Source organism: Bufo gargarizans, chromosome 2 (genome assembly GCF_014858855.1).
Source record: "Bufo gargarizans isolate SCDJY-AF-19 chromosome 2, ASM1485885v1, whole genome shotgun sequence".
NCBI lineage: Eukaryota > Metazoa > Chordata > Amphibia > Anura > Bufonidae > Bufo > Bufo gargarizans.
Window position 1 is genome coordinate 324,555,033 of NC_058081.1, and position 15,439 is coordinate 324,570,471.

Consider the following 15,439-nt stretch of genomic DNA (forward strand, 5'->3'; position numbering starts at 1 on the left):
GGAGAATTGCGTTATGGTCCGTAATTCAGTAAATACCACAACACGAACCGAAAACAAATTTCAAAATATGAAATTCGCTCATCTCTATTAGGGATATTTTACCAAAAAAGTTAAAAGATTTTCAAGCTGAGAAAAATGAACTTTTCATGTATGCAAATTAGCCTCTAGGAGCAATGGGGGAGTCGCCATCACCTAGAGGCTCAGCTCTGCTCTCCGCACTTTGACAGTAGCAGGCAGTGTAAACCTCATCAGCCATGGCACTGTCAAAGTTGAGAGGTGCGGCTGCTGCAGACAGAACTAAGCGGGTCATTTATTAAGACCGACGTTTTAGACGTCAGTCTTAATACCAGTCGCTGGATGCGCCTAAATTATGTAGAGGTGCTGGCCTCTATCCAATTCCAGTGTATCCACCGCCACTTCATTGCTGGCGTAGATTTAGAAAATTTTCTACGCCTAAAACAGGCATAGAAAATGATAAATGAAACGGGCGTACTGGCCCACTACCTTTTTTTAGACCTGTTGAGAGTAGGAAAAGTCACAGATGTTGCTCCTAGAGGCTCATTTGCATATATTAAAATTTCATTTTTCTCAGCAATGCGGGCACATATGAACATGGGGCCAACACAGATGTCTTCAGCTGCCAAGCGCACATGTAACAGGTCAGCCAGTGTCATAAGGACAAATCTGCTGACAGATTTCTTTTAAAGTGGGCTTGTCATCAGTCCTGACATGTTCGATTGTTGCGACTAGAGGTTTATGAATACATGTACAACTGGGTATTACCAGTTAGGGGTGTACCCCTGCACAGTCTGATACTGGCAGTACTTATTGGAGTGTCAGACTGTGCAGAAGACACACCAACTGGTAGCACCCAGATGGACCTCTATTAATTAACTTCTAAGACAACATAGAGCTATAAAGAAAAGATGCTCCAAAATAGTTATTACATGGGGAATAAACTTATTTAGTAACACATACAATTTCAGGAGTGGTGACAAATCCTCTAACTTCAAATACCACTAAACAGTAGGTACAGATGTGAAAATGTGGGGTCTTTATTATCGTTTTACCCTGGTATCAATTCCTTTCTAGGTATACTTCCTAAGCATGTACACTCTTGGGCTCATGCACTTAGTGATGCAACATAAAAAAAAATAAAAAATCAGCTTCGATAGGAAGCAGCCAATGGGTTCCGTGAGGGAGGGAAGGGTATAGGATCAGGCAGTTTGCTATCAACATGCTTGATTCTTTGTTCTCAGGGAAAACACACCCTTGCCAGTGGTGTCTGGTGGTGGCGTTCTTCCTATTCAAATCACAAGTATGTTCAGCTTATGTGTTCAGTAAGAAAATGTATAGCCAGCATAAGGGATGATTCACACAACTGTGCTTGGTCCAGGAAATACAGTCCATGTGTCAACCGCTTCTCCAGAACTGAACGCTGCTCCCCTGACCCAAACTGACTGCATCATAGTGATTTCTGATTGTCAGTTCATATCCAATAGCGGATCTAATGTACTGTGTTGTAATTTTTAAAGTCTTTAGTTAAGGGAGGCAGTTCTGCTGCTCCATTGAGCTGCAGCCCTAATGTAAGGTCTTGGCTAGAGAGGTTTAGTCCAGAATACCACTGCAGCTAATTACTGGCTTCAGCAGTGTATAGCATTATGCCAATGAGGACCTTTCACTAGAATAAAACTTCTAAACTAATTATACAGCCATTGAGAGCGGCGCCCAGGGATCCCCCTGCACTTACTATTATCCCTGGGCGCTGCTCCGTTCTCCCGGTATAGCCTCCGGTATCTTCATAGTTGGGCTCCACCCAGGGGAACCTGCCGGCGTCTCATTCTCCAATGCTGTAGCGCTGGCCAATCGCAGCGCTCGGCTCATAGCCAGAGAGGCTTTTTTTTCTCTCAGGCTATGAGCTGAGCACTGCGATTGGCCAGCGCTACAGCATGGGAGAATGAGACGACGGCAGGTTCCCCTGGGTGGAGCCCAACTATGAAGATACCGGAGGCTATACCGGGAGAACGGAGCAGCGCCCAGGGATAATAGTAAGTGCAGGGGGATCCCTGGGCGCCGCTCTCAATGGCTGTATAATTAGTTTAGAAGTTTTATTCTAGTGAAAGGTCCTCTTTAAAGGGAACCTGTCATGTGGATATTTATTATAATCTAACTAATTATATACAATCATTAACTACTAAAAAGTGCCTTAGATGTATTCACTTACTGGTGTGACAGATGGTCACCTCATAATATACACACAAAGATGCCGCATGCTAACGAGCTGATTCGAGTCCGGTGTGATGTCATTGAGTCCGGCGTATATTTAATTCAGAGCTATAGCCACTCCCCTGCCTACCTGCTGCTGATTCCTATGGAAACAAACTGTCATTCAGCAGCAGGTGGGCGGGGAGAGTCAGGAGCTCATGAATATTCATGACTCATTATCAGCTGGAGCTTTTCAATACAAGATGTTGGCAGATTGACTGGGTCATTTAAAGACCCAGCATTTTGCTAAAAGAATCAGTCACTTATTTATGCTGCCCTGAGTTAGGACACCTTAAAACTGGTGACAGGTTCCCTTTAAGCCACATTCTAAATCAGTAAGATAATAACTGAACTGTAATGAGTGTTTATAAGAGCAGAGATAAGGAGTCCCTCTGCTCCTGGTCTGACAGAAAATCCAAAGGGTTCTACTATAGCATGTCAGCTCTGTACAGAAAAAAATGATGCCTTATTTTTTTTTAGTGAAGACCAATTTAAAAATTATTATTTTAGCTCTAAATGAGTACAATGCAGTAACAAAAAAATTGCCCCCCAAACACGTACATAGCCTTTAAAATCACATATTAGTAGCGTAGCAGCATAGCAATGGTCTGCAAGGTATATTTTGATGAAATACAATTATAACAATCTCAGGAGAAAAACCAAAACTAGATTTGACTACATAAAATTTATTGTGTTTCCTTTTATAAAAAGTTTATAGATTCAGCTCCTATAAATTCTGACATTCCAAGAAGCAATGCATCTCTAAGTAATTCATAAATACTGGTGTGGATTGCATTTCAGGGTTGTTTCCATTGTGGGCACACTCATGTCATCACAATTTCAGACTGTATTGTGGCAGGTTATACACTGACAAATACAGATTAATGGGTTTAAAAAAAAGAATTAAAAAATTGCGACCATCTACAAACGTGACTATTTTTTTTCTTTATTACTCCACAATACACATCAGGAGATTAGAACTTATAAGATTAACGCCTTCACGTGAAGCAATTAAAAAAATAAAAATGTACATAGCGATCCTCTTGACTATTTTTTTTTTTTACAGCTCTGGTTTTGAAATTCCAAAATGTTACACTGAATATAAATCAGACTAAGTTCACACTTGCTCTTTTTGCAGTTAAAAATAAACGAAAAACCTTACAAAATCAGTTAATAGGTCCTATTAGGGGTTGTCCCACAAAAAAAATACTCTACACTTGTCAAACCAACACCTGGATCTGAATACTTTAATTGCATGCAATTAAAATGTAAACATAGAATGTGTCGGCAGATAAGAACCATTTGGCCCATCTAGTCTGCCCAATAGTAGTATAGCCAGTGAGCTATTCAATGAAATCTATCTGTATAGCGCCACCTGCTGTTTGCCCTTTTTCTAAATTCTTTGTCCAGCTCACTTAGGTTGACTTACATGCTCAGTTCCATTCTTCAACTGCCACCAGCTGCAGCAGAAAGGACACACCTCCAGAGAAAGTGCACATCCCCTAAGCTGCCAGCTTGAAACAAAGTTAGCAGAGCAATTGCAGCAGTAGATGGGGTAGGATCCATGTGAGGTACAGGGCTGGTTCTACGTTGGTTAGAGACTGTAATTCACTATATAATATTTTTTTTTTACATTACTCATGGGATAACCCTTTAAATACATGCCAAAATGCATCAGTTTTATGTATTTTACGGCTGCATAACAATTTTTTTTAATTTTTTTAATTATTTACACTTCAGTGATTCACTTCTGTGCACGATCAGTGTTCTTTACAGACAAACAGATCCAGTGAATGGTATACGTGTATTCAGACACAAGTGTATTTCCGCAGACTGATTGTCAGCAGGAAATGCACCGGGCCTTTCTATTCGGCCGGTAAAAACCACGGACAGCATTTGGCTGGCATCCGTATGTGGTCCTTTTACACTGATCCATTGTATAGAAAAGTGATAAAAAGACAAGTTGACATGAGGTTCCATTAAATTAGTTTAGATCAGTTACAGGAAAAAAGCAAGTGTTAACACAATCTTATTTCAATTACAGTAAGCATGAAGCATGGTAAAAAAATTGATTTTATGCTCTTCGTTGAAGTCCCCACCACAAGTGTATCATGGATGGCCACACGGATAAGATGCGTCTATAGCTCCTAAAACCATAAATTCATTTTCTATGGTCGGAAGAGGCTTCTGTATAGAACACCAGTTTATAGGCATGTACAAAATTAGCAATCTACATAAATTAATAACTGGAGTTCCTGAGTATGGAGTCAGGTGCAAGACAATTCCAGTCTATTCCTCAGGGCTTTGCTCTGTGAAAAAAAACCTGAAATGGAAAAAAAAAAAAAGAAGTCAGTCCAAAGAAATGAAATGTTCTCGTCTCCAGATTTATCAGTTGTATTAAGAGACAAAGCATACCTTTAGATAATTCTTAAATACTTTAACATCGGGTTGTTGAAGTGCTTGACAAAATTCCTGGAAAACAAATCAAATAAACACTGAAATAAGATCATCTTAGGGTACTTTCACACTTGCGGCAGACGATTCGGGCAGGCAGTTCTGTCGCAGGAACTGCCTACCAAATCTGGCAATCCGGACGCAAACTGATGGCATTTGTCAGACGGATCCGGATTTTTTTGCATTTTTAAAAGGTCTGCACATGCGCAGATCAGAAAGCGGGATCCGTTTTGCCGGAAAACTTAATGCCGGATCCAGCACTAATACACTTCAATGTAAATTAATGCTGGATCCGGCATTCCGTCAAGTGTTCAGTATTTTTGGCCGGAGAGAAAACTACACCATGCTGTGGTATTTTCTCAGTCCAAAAAATGTAAGAGGGACTGAACTGAAGACATCCTGATGCATCATCAACGGAATGCTCTCTATTCAGAATGCATTAGGATAAAACTCAGTTTTTTCCGGTTTTGAGCTCCTGTGACTGAACTCAATAACGGAAAACAAAAACGCTAGTGTGAAAGTACCCTAGCCCACAACTGTCTCTGGAATGAGGGGGTGACACAATCTACTATTTGTTTCCTCCCCGATACATAGGTTTGAGGCTAGAGGTGTACAATACGGGCCCATAGTCTGTAGGCACTTATGTACCTGTACGGTACTAATACAGCCATGTGCATGGGTCCTAACATGAAGGAAATTAGGGAAGCTAATAAATAAGGAAATGACACGTACAGGTTTTATTACAGGATTAAGTATGACACGGTAATGACGGTCTAGTCGAAACTTGTTTTCAATATGCCTATTCTTAAAGTGTAACTGCCATTCGATTTTTGTGTAATGTATAGGGGCAGTGATACTGACCATTTTTGTAATATAATTATTGAAATCACACCTTTCTATTAGTAAAAAAGCTATCAAGTGGCCCATTTTGAGCCTTAGCAACGCTCCTCTGTTTACATAAGTGTTAGTAACTCTCCACAGTTATGTAAACAGAAGACAGAGGAGCGTTTCTAAGGCTCAAAATCACCTACCTTACAGCTATTTTTCTAATAGAAATCTATTTCAGTAATTAAAGGAAACCTGTCATCACTTTCTAAGCCTATGTATCCACTCACTTTTCTAAAAATACTTTAATACATTAATAATGATATTAAAATAAATTCTGAACGAACTAGCAGTTTAGAGAAAAACCTAAAATAAATGTTACCGCCATATATGTAAATGAACCTTAGAAGAGTCCTGTCTACTTCATGCTTCCGAGATGAGTCCAGCGTTCTGACTCTGAGCCCAGCACCGGGAAGGAACACTATGCCGACACTGTGCATGCGCTAGCTCGCGCATCGCGAGATTACGGTGCTCTAGCTTTGTGACGTCGGGGAGCAAGGAGGAGATTCTGAGGATGCGGGGTCGTGCTGGGCTCCTTCACAATGGGTGTGGCTGGGCTCCGGAAACGTTATTAAGAGCTCCTTGGGCTTCTTACTTGCCTCATTTACATATATAGAACATAGGTTTTTTTTCACACAATAAAAGCACACAGAGCTATGGGGAATGTTGCAGATGTGCTAGCGGCAATCTAGCAGCCCATGTCCTCAGCTCTATACACAAAATCCAGGTGACAGGTTCCCTTTAAAGTTTATTACAAAAATGGTTAACATCACTGCCCCTACACATTACACAAATAAAAATAGAAGGGTAGTTACACTTTAATCTTTAATCCCACTGCAAAAAGTATTAGAATTTTTTGTTTTGACTGGAGTTTTAAACCATTTTCCTTTACTCCATGAATGAAAAGGAGGGGGCCCTTGGGTTGTGCACTGATATTGACGACCTATTCTCAATATCGGGTTTGTGAGGGTCCAACTCCTGGCTCTCCCTGATTAGCTGTTTGAAAGGGCCGTGGTGCTGGGTCTTCTTCAATGTTTACCTGCACATCATCTAGCTCGTAGCAGAGGTGCAGTGTAATTACTACTTCCTCTCCCATTCACTTCCATGAGCACTATCAAGTCTGTGGTTACACATAGGCAGTAATTCAATTATTCAGAGAAGATGCCACAGATTAGAACTGGCATTCAGCATTAACACACAACAGTATGATACTACACCAGCACAATCTAGCAGTGAGAAGAAATCACCCAACGTTGCCCACAAACATTAGATCTTTTTTCGGCCAACCATCTAATGTGTATGGTCCTCCTGACTGCTGTTGGGGGGGAGACAAGTATTGGGCATGTTGTAATGAGTCGCAGCAGCTTTCTCCCCTCTCCCCACATGCATACAGTTAGGTCCATATATATTTGGACAGACATTTTTCTATTTTTTGTTCTGTACATTACCACAATGGATTTTGAACAAAACAATTCAGATGCAGTTGAAGTTCAGACTTTCAGCTTTAATTCAGCCAGTTGAACAAAATGATTGCATAAAAATGTGAGGAACTAAAGCATTTTTAACCACTTCAACCCCGCTAGCTAAAACCCCCTTAATGACCAGGCCACTTTTTACACTTCTGCACTACACTACTTTCACCGTTTATTGCTCGGTCATACAACTTACCACCCAAATGAATTTTACCTCCTTTTCTTCTCACTAATAGAGCTTTCATTTGGTGGTATTTCATTGCTGCTGACATTTTTACTTTTTTTGTTAATCGAAATTTAACGATTTTTTTGCAAAAAAATGACATTTTTCAGTTTAAGTTGTAAAATTTTGCAAAAAAAAAAACAACATCCATATATACATTTTTCGCTAAATTTATTGTTCTACCTGTCTTTGATAAAAAAAAAAAAATGTTTGGGTAAAAAAATAAAATAAATGGTTTGGGTAAAAGTTATAGCGTTTACAAACTATGGTACAAAAATGTGAATTTCCGCTTTTTGAAACAGCTCTGACTTTCTGAGCACCTGTCATGTTTCCTGAGGTTCTACAATGCCCAGACAGTAGAAAACCCCCACAAATGACCCCATTTCGGAAAGTAGACACCCTAAGGTATTTACTGATGGGCATAGTGAGTTCCTAGAACTTTTTATTTTGTCACGTTAGCGGAAAATGATTATTTTTTCTTTTATTTGGCTTACAAAGTCTCATATTCCACTAACTTGTGACGAAAAATAAAAAATTCTAGGAACTGGCCATGCCCCTCACGGAATACCCTGAGGTGTCTTCTTTCCAAAATGGGGTCACTTGTGGGGTAGTTATACTGCCCTGGAATTTTAGGGGCCCATATGCGTGAGAAGTAGTTTGCAATCAAAATCTGTAAAAAATGACCAGTGAAATCCGAAAGGTGCTCTTTGGAATGTGTTCCCCTTTGCCCACCTAGGCTGCAAAAAAGTGTCACACATCTGGTATCGCCGTACTCAGGAGAAGTTGGGGAATGTGTTTTGGGGTGTCATTTTACATATACCCATGCTGGGTGAGAGAAATATCTTGGCAAAACACAACTTTTCCCATTTTTTTTTTATACAAAGTTGGCATTTGACCAAGATATTTATCTCACCCAGCATGGGTATATGTAAAATGACACCCCAAAACACATTGCCGAACTTCTCCTGAGTACGGCGATACCACATGTGTAACACTTTTTTGCAGCCTAGATGCGCAAAGGTGCCCAAATTCCTTTTAGGAGGGCATTTTTAGACATTGGATTCCAGACTTCTTCTCACGCTTTCGGGCCCCTAAAATGCCAGGGCAGTATAAATACCCCACATGTGACCCCACTTTGGAAAGACGACACCCCAAGGTATTCAATGAGGGGCCTGGTGAGTTCATCGAAATTTATTTTTTTTGGGCACAAGTTAGCGGAAATTGATTTTTTTTTTGTATTTTCTCACAAAGTCTCCCTTTCCGCTAACTTGGGACAAAAATTTCAATCTTTCATGGACTCAATATGCCCCTCACGGAATACCTTGGGGTGTCTTCCTTCCGAAATGGGGTCACATGTGGGGTATTTATACTGCCCTGGCATTTTAGGGGCCCGAAAGCGTGAGAAGAAGTCTGGAATATAAATGTCTAAAAATGTTTATGCATTTGGATTCCGTGAGGGGTATGGCGAGTTCATGTAAGATTTTATTTTTTGACACAAGTTAGTGGAATATGAGACTTTGTAAGAAAAATAAAATAAAATATCTATTCCCGCTAACTTGTGCCAAAAAAAATGTCTAAATGGAGCCTTACAGGGGGGTGATCAATGACAGGGGGGTGATCACCCCCCTGTAAGGCTCCATTCAGACGTCCGTATGTGTTTTGCGGATCCGATCCATGTATCCGTGGATCCGTAAAAATCATACGGATGTCTGAATGGAACCTGACAGGGGGGTGATCAATGACAGGGGGGGGGGTGATCAGGGAATCTATAAGGGTGATCACCTGCCTGTCATTGATCACCCCCCTGTAAGGCTCCATTCAGACGTCCGTATGTGTTTTGCGGATCCGATCCATGTATCCGTGGATCCGTAAAAATCATACGGATGTCTGAACGGAGCCTGACAGGGGGGTGATCAATGACAGGGGGGTGATCAGGGAGTCTATATGGGGTGATCAGGGGGTTCATAAGGGGTTAATAAGTGACGGGGGGGGGGTGTAGTTTAGTGTAGTGGTGTTTTGTGGTACTTTACACAGCTACCTGTGTCCTCTGGTGGTCGATCCAAACAAAAGGGACCACCAGAGGACCAGGTAGCAGGTATATTAGACGCTGTTATCAAAACAGCGTCTAATATACCTGTTAGGGGTTAAAAAAAAATAAATAAATAAATAAATAAATCGCATCTCCAGCCTGCCAGCGAACGATCGCCGCTGGCAGGCTGGAGATCCTGTCGCTTACCTTCCGTTCCTATGAACGCGCGCGCCTGTGTGCGCGCGTTCACAGGAAGTCACGGCTCTCGCGAGCTGCCGCCTCCGGACCGCAGATCTGCGTTAGGCGGTCCGGAGGCGGTTAAAAACGCAATCCCTTCATTTCAGGCGCTCAAAAGTAATTGGACAAATTCAATAATTGTAAATAAAATGTTAGTTTCTAAAACTTGGTTGAAAATCCTTTGTTGGCAATGACTGCCTGAAGTCTTGAACTCATGGACATCACCAGATGCTGCGTTTCCTCCTTTTGAATGCTCTGCCAGGCCTTTACTGCAGCGGTTTTCAGTTGCTGTTTGTTTCTGTCTGAAGTTTAGTCTTTAACAAGTGAAATGCTCTATTGGGTTCAGATCAGGTGACTGACTCAGCCATTCAAGAATATTCCACTTCTTTGCTTTAATAAACTCCTGGGTTGCTTTGGGTCATTGTCAATCTGTATTCTGAAACGCTGACCAATCAGTTTGGCTGGATTTGAGCACACAGTATGTATCTGAAAACCCCAGAATTCATCCGGCTGCTTCTGTCCTGTGTCACATCAATAAACACTAGGGACCCAGTGCCACTGGCAGCCATGCATGCCCAAGCCATCACACTGCTTCCGCCGTGTTTTACAGATGTGGTATGCTTTGGATCATAAGCTGTACCATGCCTTCACTATACTTTTTTCTTTCCATCATTTTGGTAGAGGTTGATCTTGATTTCATCTGTCCAAAGAAAGTCCAATCTAGCCTTCTTATTCTTGAGGCTTATGAGTGGCTTGCACCGTGCAGTGAACCCTCTGTATATACTTTCATGCAGTCTTCTCGTTATGGTAGATTTGGATATTGACACACCTATATCCTGGAGAGCGTTATTCACTTGGTTGGCTGTGGTGAAGGGGTTTCTCTTCACCATGGTAATTATTCTGCGATCATCCACCACTTTTGTCTTCTGTGGGCATCCAGGTCTTTGTGCATTGTTGAGGTCACCAGTGCTTGCTTTCTTTCCCAGGATGTACCAAACTGTAGATTTTTTTTTCCTAATAGTGTAGCAATTTCTCAGATGTTTTTTTTCCCGTTTTCACAGATGGATGGCTTGTTTCACCTGCACGGAGAGCTCCTTTGACCGCATGTTTACTTCTCAGCAAAATCTTCAAAATGCAAGCACCACACCTCAAATCAACTCCTTTTATGTGCTTAATTGAGAATGAAATAATGAAGGAATTGCCCACACCTGCCTTTGAGTCAATTGTCCAATTACTTTTGGTCCCTTTAAAAACAGAGTGCCACAGGTAAAGGAGCTGAAACGTCTAAACCCTTCATCCAATTTTAATGTGGATACCCTCAAATGAAAGCTAAAAGTCTGGACTTTATGTTCATGGCCATTATATAACTATAACTTGAATATGTTTTAGTAAACAGGTTAAAAAAAAAAAACCACAAAATTTGGGTCAGTGTCAAAATATATATGGACCTAACTATGTATGAGAGGAGAGACAGCTGTTTGGCTGACAACTATCTCCAGTGTATGACCAAATGAATGGCATTTTTTTGCAGGCAGGCATCTTGTCTGGTAATGAGTACCATAAAGTATGTCAATCAGCACTTGTTACCGGCACGTCCACGTAGCAATCATTTTACGGTACAGGGACAAAATCGTTAATATGATAATTCAACCCAATACGGCTTTCATTTGTTGTTACACGGCACAAATATTAGGAACAAGCTTAGGCCGGTTTCACATCTGCATTGTGAAATCCGGTACTCTGTTCCGGCCACTGTATCAGATGTATATGCCGGAAAGCGGCCGTATCCCATTACAGTAAATGGTGATATGGCACTGCGCATTGGTATCCGCTGTAAAATGGTCTGTTCCTCTGCCGGAAGTGACTGCTGTAATTTAAAATGCAGATGTGAACGCAGCCTTTGCTCATTGCCAAAGACCCATGTAAAAGGCCCCTAAGTTTGACCAAACAGACAGTTTCAAACAAAACAATCATTCACTGGATGAAAATTTAACAACTGGTCATTAGCCGTCCAATTACAGTCGATCTGTAAAGAGCTTGGCTTAAATATTTTCATCTGATCATCACTAGTACTTTATTTTGGCCATTAGATGAATGATCATGCAGTGAAACAGTCCACAGTGAATCACAGTCCTGCACACAGTGGTAATAGATGAAATGGTTAGTGTATGGTCAGAGTCTATCACTGCAGCAGCCTAGGGTCGTCGGTTGGTGAAAAAGTTTGTTAAAATTCATAGAGTCAACAACTGCTTTGGTTGAGATGGCCACTTAAGTGGAAGGAAACACCTACGACAGCAGGAAGAGGGTGAAGAAAAGCGTCAGTGAAATTGACAATGCATCAGGGTAAATGTAGTCTGCAGCTACCAAACTGCTGTCACATGTGCTGCATCCTCCAACCTACCAGAGAGGCTAAAAAGGTATATATAGAAAGGTTTAAATGGAATCTGTCGTCAAGATCTTTGACTATTATCCGCATTACTACTTGACTTGATAAGGAGTCTAGATCACTATTCTTTACTTGCTTACTGTTCTCCAGCAACTCTCAAAGCTGCACTGAAATACATTGTGCCTGCACATGCGTTACAGGGAAACCAACTTTTAATCGCTTATGTGCAGTATTGATCAGTGGGCATACTATACCTATCAAAATATTAAAACCAAACAAAAAAAATAAAAAATTACCTGGATAATTTCTGGTGCTACCTGCAAAGAAGGTAGATATTCTTGCTGTAGATATTGAATGCACTCCGGTCCCTAAAAGATTAATATTACAGATTAGAGTTAAAGGGGATGTACAGGGGTTTTATATTGATGAACTATCAACAGGATAGATTATCAATATCTGCCTGGTACCTTGCCTATCAGCTGTATGAAGATGAGACGGAGCTCCATGCGAACGCTGCTTCCTCTTCATTAGACTATGTGTTGTCCTCCTTGCGGCGGCGCAGTGTAATGACAAGTATTCGCCCCAGTCAAGTGAACACAGAGTACTTGTCATTACACTCGCTTCAGAGATGATTGGCAGTGTAATGAAGAGACAGCAGCGCTCACATGGAGTGTCACCACCTATTTAAACAGCTGATCTGCAGGGGTGCCAGGTGTCAAAGCCCCACTGATCGGATATTGATGACCGATCCTGAGGGTAGGTCATCAATATAAAACCCCTGCACAACCCATTTAAGAAGCTATCACATTATTACATTACATGTCACAGATATATATATTATATATATTCTAATCTGATGTGGCTCCTTACTGATGAATGGAAAAGTGGCCAAGCTGTTTTTGTAATGCTAATTTGAGTTCAAATGTACAGTCACCGCTCCATGCATTCTACTGCTGGTTGTAGTGACCAGCAGACACCTCTCCAGGAGGGGCAGGGGTTCAAGATTCTCAATAAAGGGGAGTTCCAGAGGGACCTACCTCTATCTGACATACGATTATATAGCATACAGCAAACTGTGTGTATGTAATGAAGACTTCTCAAAACCTCACCCTTTTCAGATATATGGTTTTCATCGTAACCGCGCATTCCGACAAAGCCTGAAAGAAAAAAAAAAAGTGATCCTTGAGCATGCAGGAAGAAGGCTTTGTTAGAAGTGGTTTATGGTGAGCACTGAAGAATACTACAGAAAAGATGTAATTAACTGCAGATTACATGATAATAGAGGTAGCTTAATAATTTAAAGCTGCAGAGAGAATGTCCCTTTCTGCCACTATAACAGGTTATCCCACAAAAATATTACTGTGATTATATATATATATATATATATATATATATATATATATATACACACACACACACACACACACACACACATACATACATATATATATATATATATATATATATATATATATATATATATACACACACACACACACACTTTTTCTCCATCTGGTCCACCTTCTCCTGTATTTCAAGGTGAACTAACATTCTCAGTAGCTTTCTTGTTCTCTTCCCATCTGTGCTGGCTAATCATCTCAAAGTGAAGCAGAAGAAGTGGTCCAGACACACTTCATTCACTCATATATTTCTATGAATTTAGACATACAGATCTATAATAGACATCTAGACAAGAAAACTGTGGGAGAATTACATACCATATGCATCTCTGGGGCTATATGTGATAGACTATTTTCCGTGCAGACGAGGAAGGGGTTAACAAGAGCTAACTACACGCATCCTTGGAGATGCAGGTCCTTGACGATTTGCTGCCCACCCACAGAAATGGAAGAAAATCCTCCAAATGTGAGTAAAGCAGTTTTCAATATGTGTGATAACTACTTTAACCTTCGGCGTTTCCTAGACACGATGTGACAGAATTTAGTACATCGAAAAGAATGTTTTTGTATTTCTAGGTTAATTCCTTTCACTTATTATGGCAAGGAACATCCAGTGGTTTAGATATATTATCTGTATGTAAAACTGCCAACTTGCATTAGCAAATAACGTACCAAAATGGTCTGTGCATCTGCAAGGTCAAATGTAGGTTTCATTGGGGCAAGGAAGCAAGCGGGGACAATGTGTTTGTAGACAAAGTCTGCAAAGCCAACCAGTCCATCTTTGCCGCCTGTAAAATAAATAATTGAGGTTATTTTAAATGCAAAAGATACAGATCAATAGTCTTAAAAAGAACCTGTCGCCTGTACTATGAGGGCCTCACTGAGGGCAGCATAGTGTAGTGACCGACCCTACTTTTAGAGTACAGTCCTGCTAGGGAGAAGAGTCCGATGAGGCTCGCTATGCTCACTTTGGGATGACTGGAAGGATTTTTTTCCTGTTATGCATAGAAAAGAAACCTGTTAGGGCTCATGCACACAAGTGTATTTTCTTTCCGGGTCCGTTCCTTTTTTTTTTTTTTGCGCTGACTATGTGAATCCATTCATTTCAACGGGTCCACAAAAAAAACCTGAAATGATGCCTTGTGCATTCCATTTCTGTATGTCCATTCTGCAAAAAAAATAAAAATAGAATATGTCCTATTTTTTCTGTTTTGCGGACAAGGACAGGCCTTGTTACAGTGGATCCACACACAAAAAAAAAAAAAAAAAAAAAAAAAAAAAAAAAAAAAACAAAACACAACACATGAAGCAAAACAGGTGTCTTTTTTTGCGGATTGCTAAATACATACGGTAATATGCAGGAGTCCAGAGGTGTGGGAGAGCGAGTCTTAGGCTGGGATCACACCTGAGCGTATTCGATAAGCACTGTTTACAGGCATTTTTGAGGCATATTTTGGGGCGTTTTTGTATCTTGGAAACGTGCGTTCTTGCTTTTGACCACAATGAAAAACAGAGGTAACGCGCGACAATACGCCCCAAAGAAGCTCCTGTACTTCTTGGGGCGTAGGGCGTTTTACAGTGCGTTTCGTACGCGATGTAAAACACTCAGGTGAGAACCATGCCCATAGAGAAACATTGTTTTTTGCCTGTTGAGCGTTTTACAGCGCGTAGGAACGAGCTGTAAAATGCTCAGGTGTGAACCTAGCCTTAGACTCATCTCTCTAGCAGCGCTGGCACAAGCAGAAAGTACTGACTCTCAGTAAGGGCAACATAGTACATGCGACAGGTTGCCTTTAAACCAAAGTCCTTACCCCAAAGTTCAACCAGCTTGGAAAGGATGATGAAACAGGTTTTCTGAGCAATAGGATCTGGGTATTCTACAGCCCCTTGAATGATCGTGAATAAAACACGTTCCACGTTCTGAGCACCTGGACACAAAGAAGGAAAGGATTGCATAGAAATGATTGTGTTCTTTATTCAACTGGTGTAAATGGCTACAGCTATTCAGAACAGTCACACACAGTCTTCTTTAAAGGGATATTTTCATTTAAGGTTTTTAGAAATAAACTTTTCTGTTAGGTTTCTTCC

At 40.8% G+C, this 15,439-nt stretch overlaps 1 protein-coding gene across 1 annotated transcript in view; it reads right to left on the bottom strand.

Annotated features, from left to right (window-relative positions):
- Positions 1–3,659: 3,659 nt before the first annotated feature.
- Positions 3,660–15,439, bottom strand: part of XPOT (exportin for tRNA) — a 75,535-nt gene continuing 63,755 nt past the window's right edge. The window contains exons 20-25 of the mRNA XM_044280545.1: positions 15,163–15,279; positions 14,024–14,139; positions 13,061–13,108; positions 12,248–12,319; positions 4,681–4,737; positions 3,660–4,588 (exon numbers count right to left, since the gene is read on the bottom strand). Of these exons, the coding sequence (XP_044136480.1) occupies positions 4,562–4,588; positions 4,681–4,737; positions 12,248–12,319; positions 13,061–13,108; positions 14,024–14,139; positions 15,163–15,279 (437 nt within the window). The 3' untranslated portion in view covers positions 3,660–4,561. The remainder of the gene's footprint in view (positions 4,589–4,680; positions 4,738–12,247; positions 12,320–13,060; positions 13,109–14,023; positions 14,140–15,162; positions 15,280–15,439) is intronic.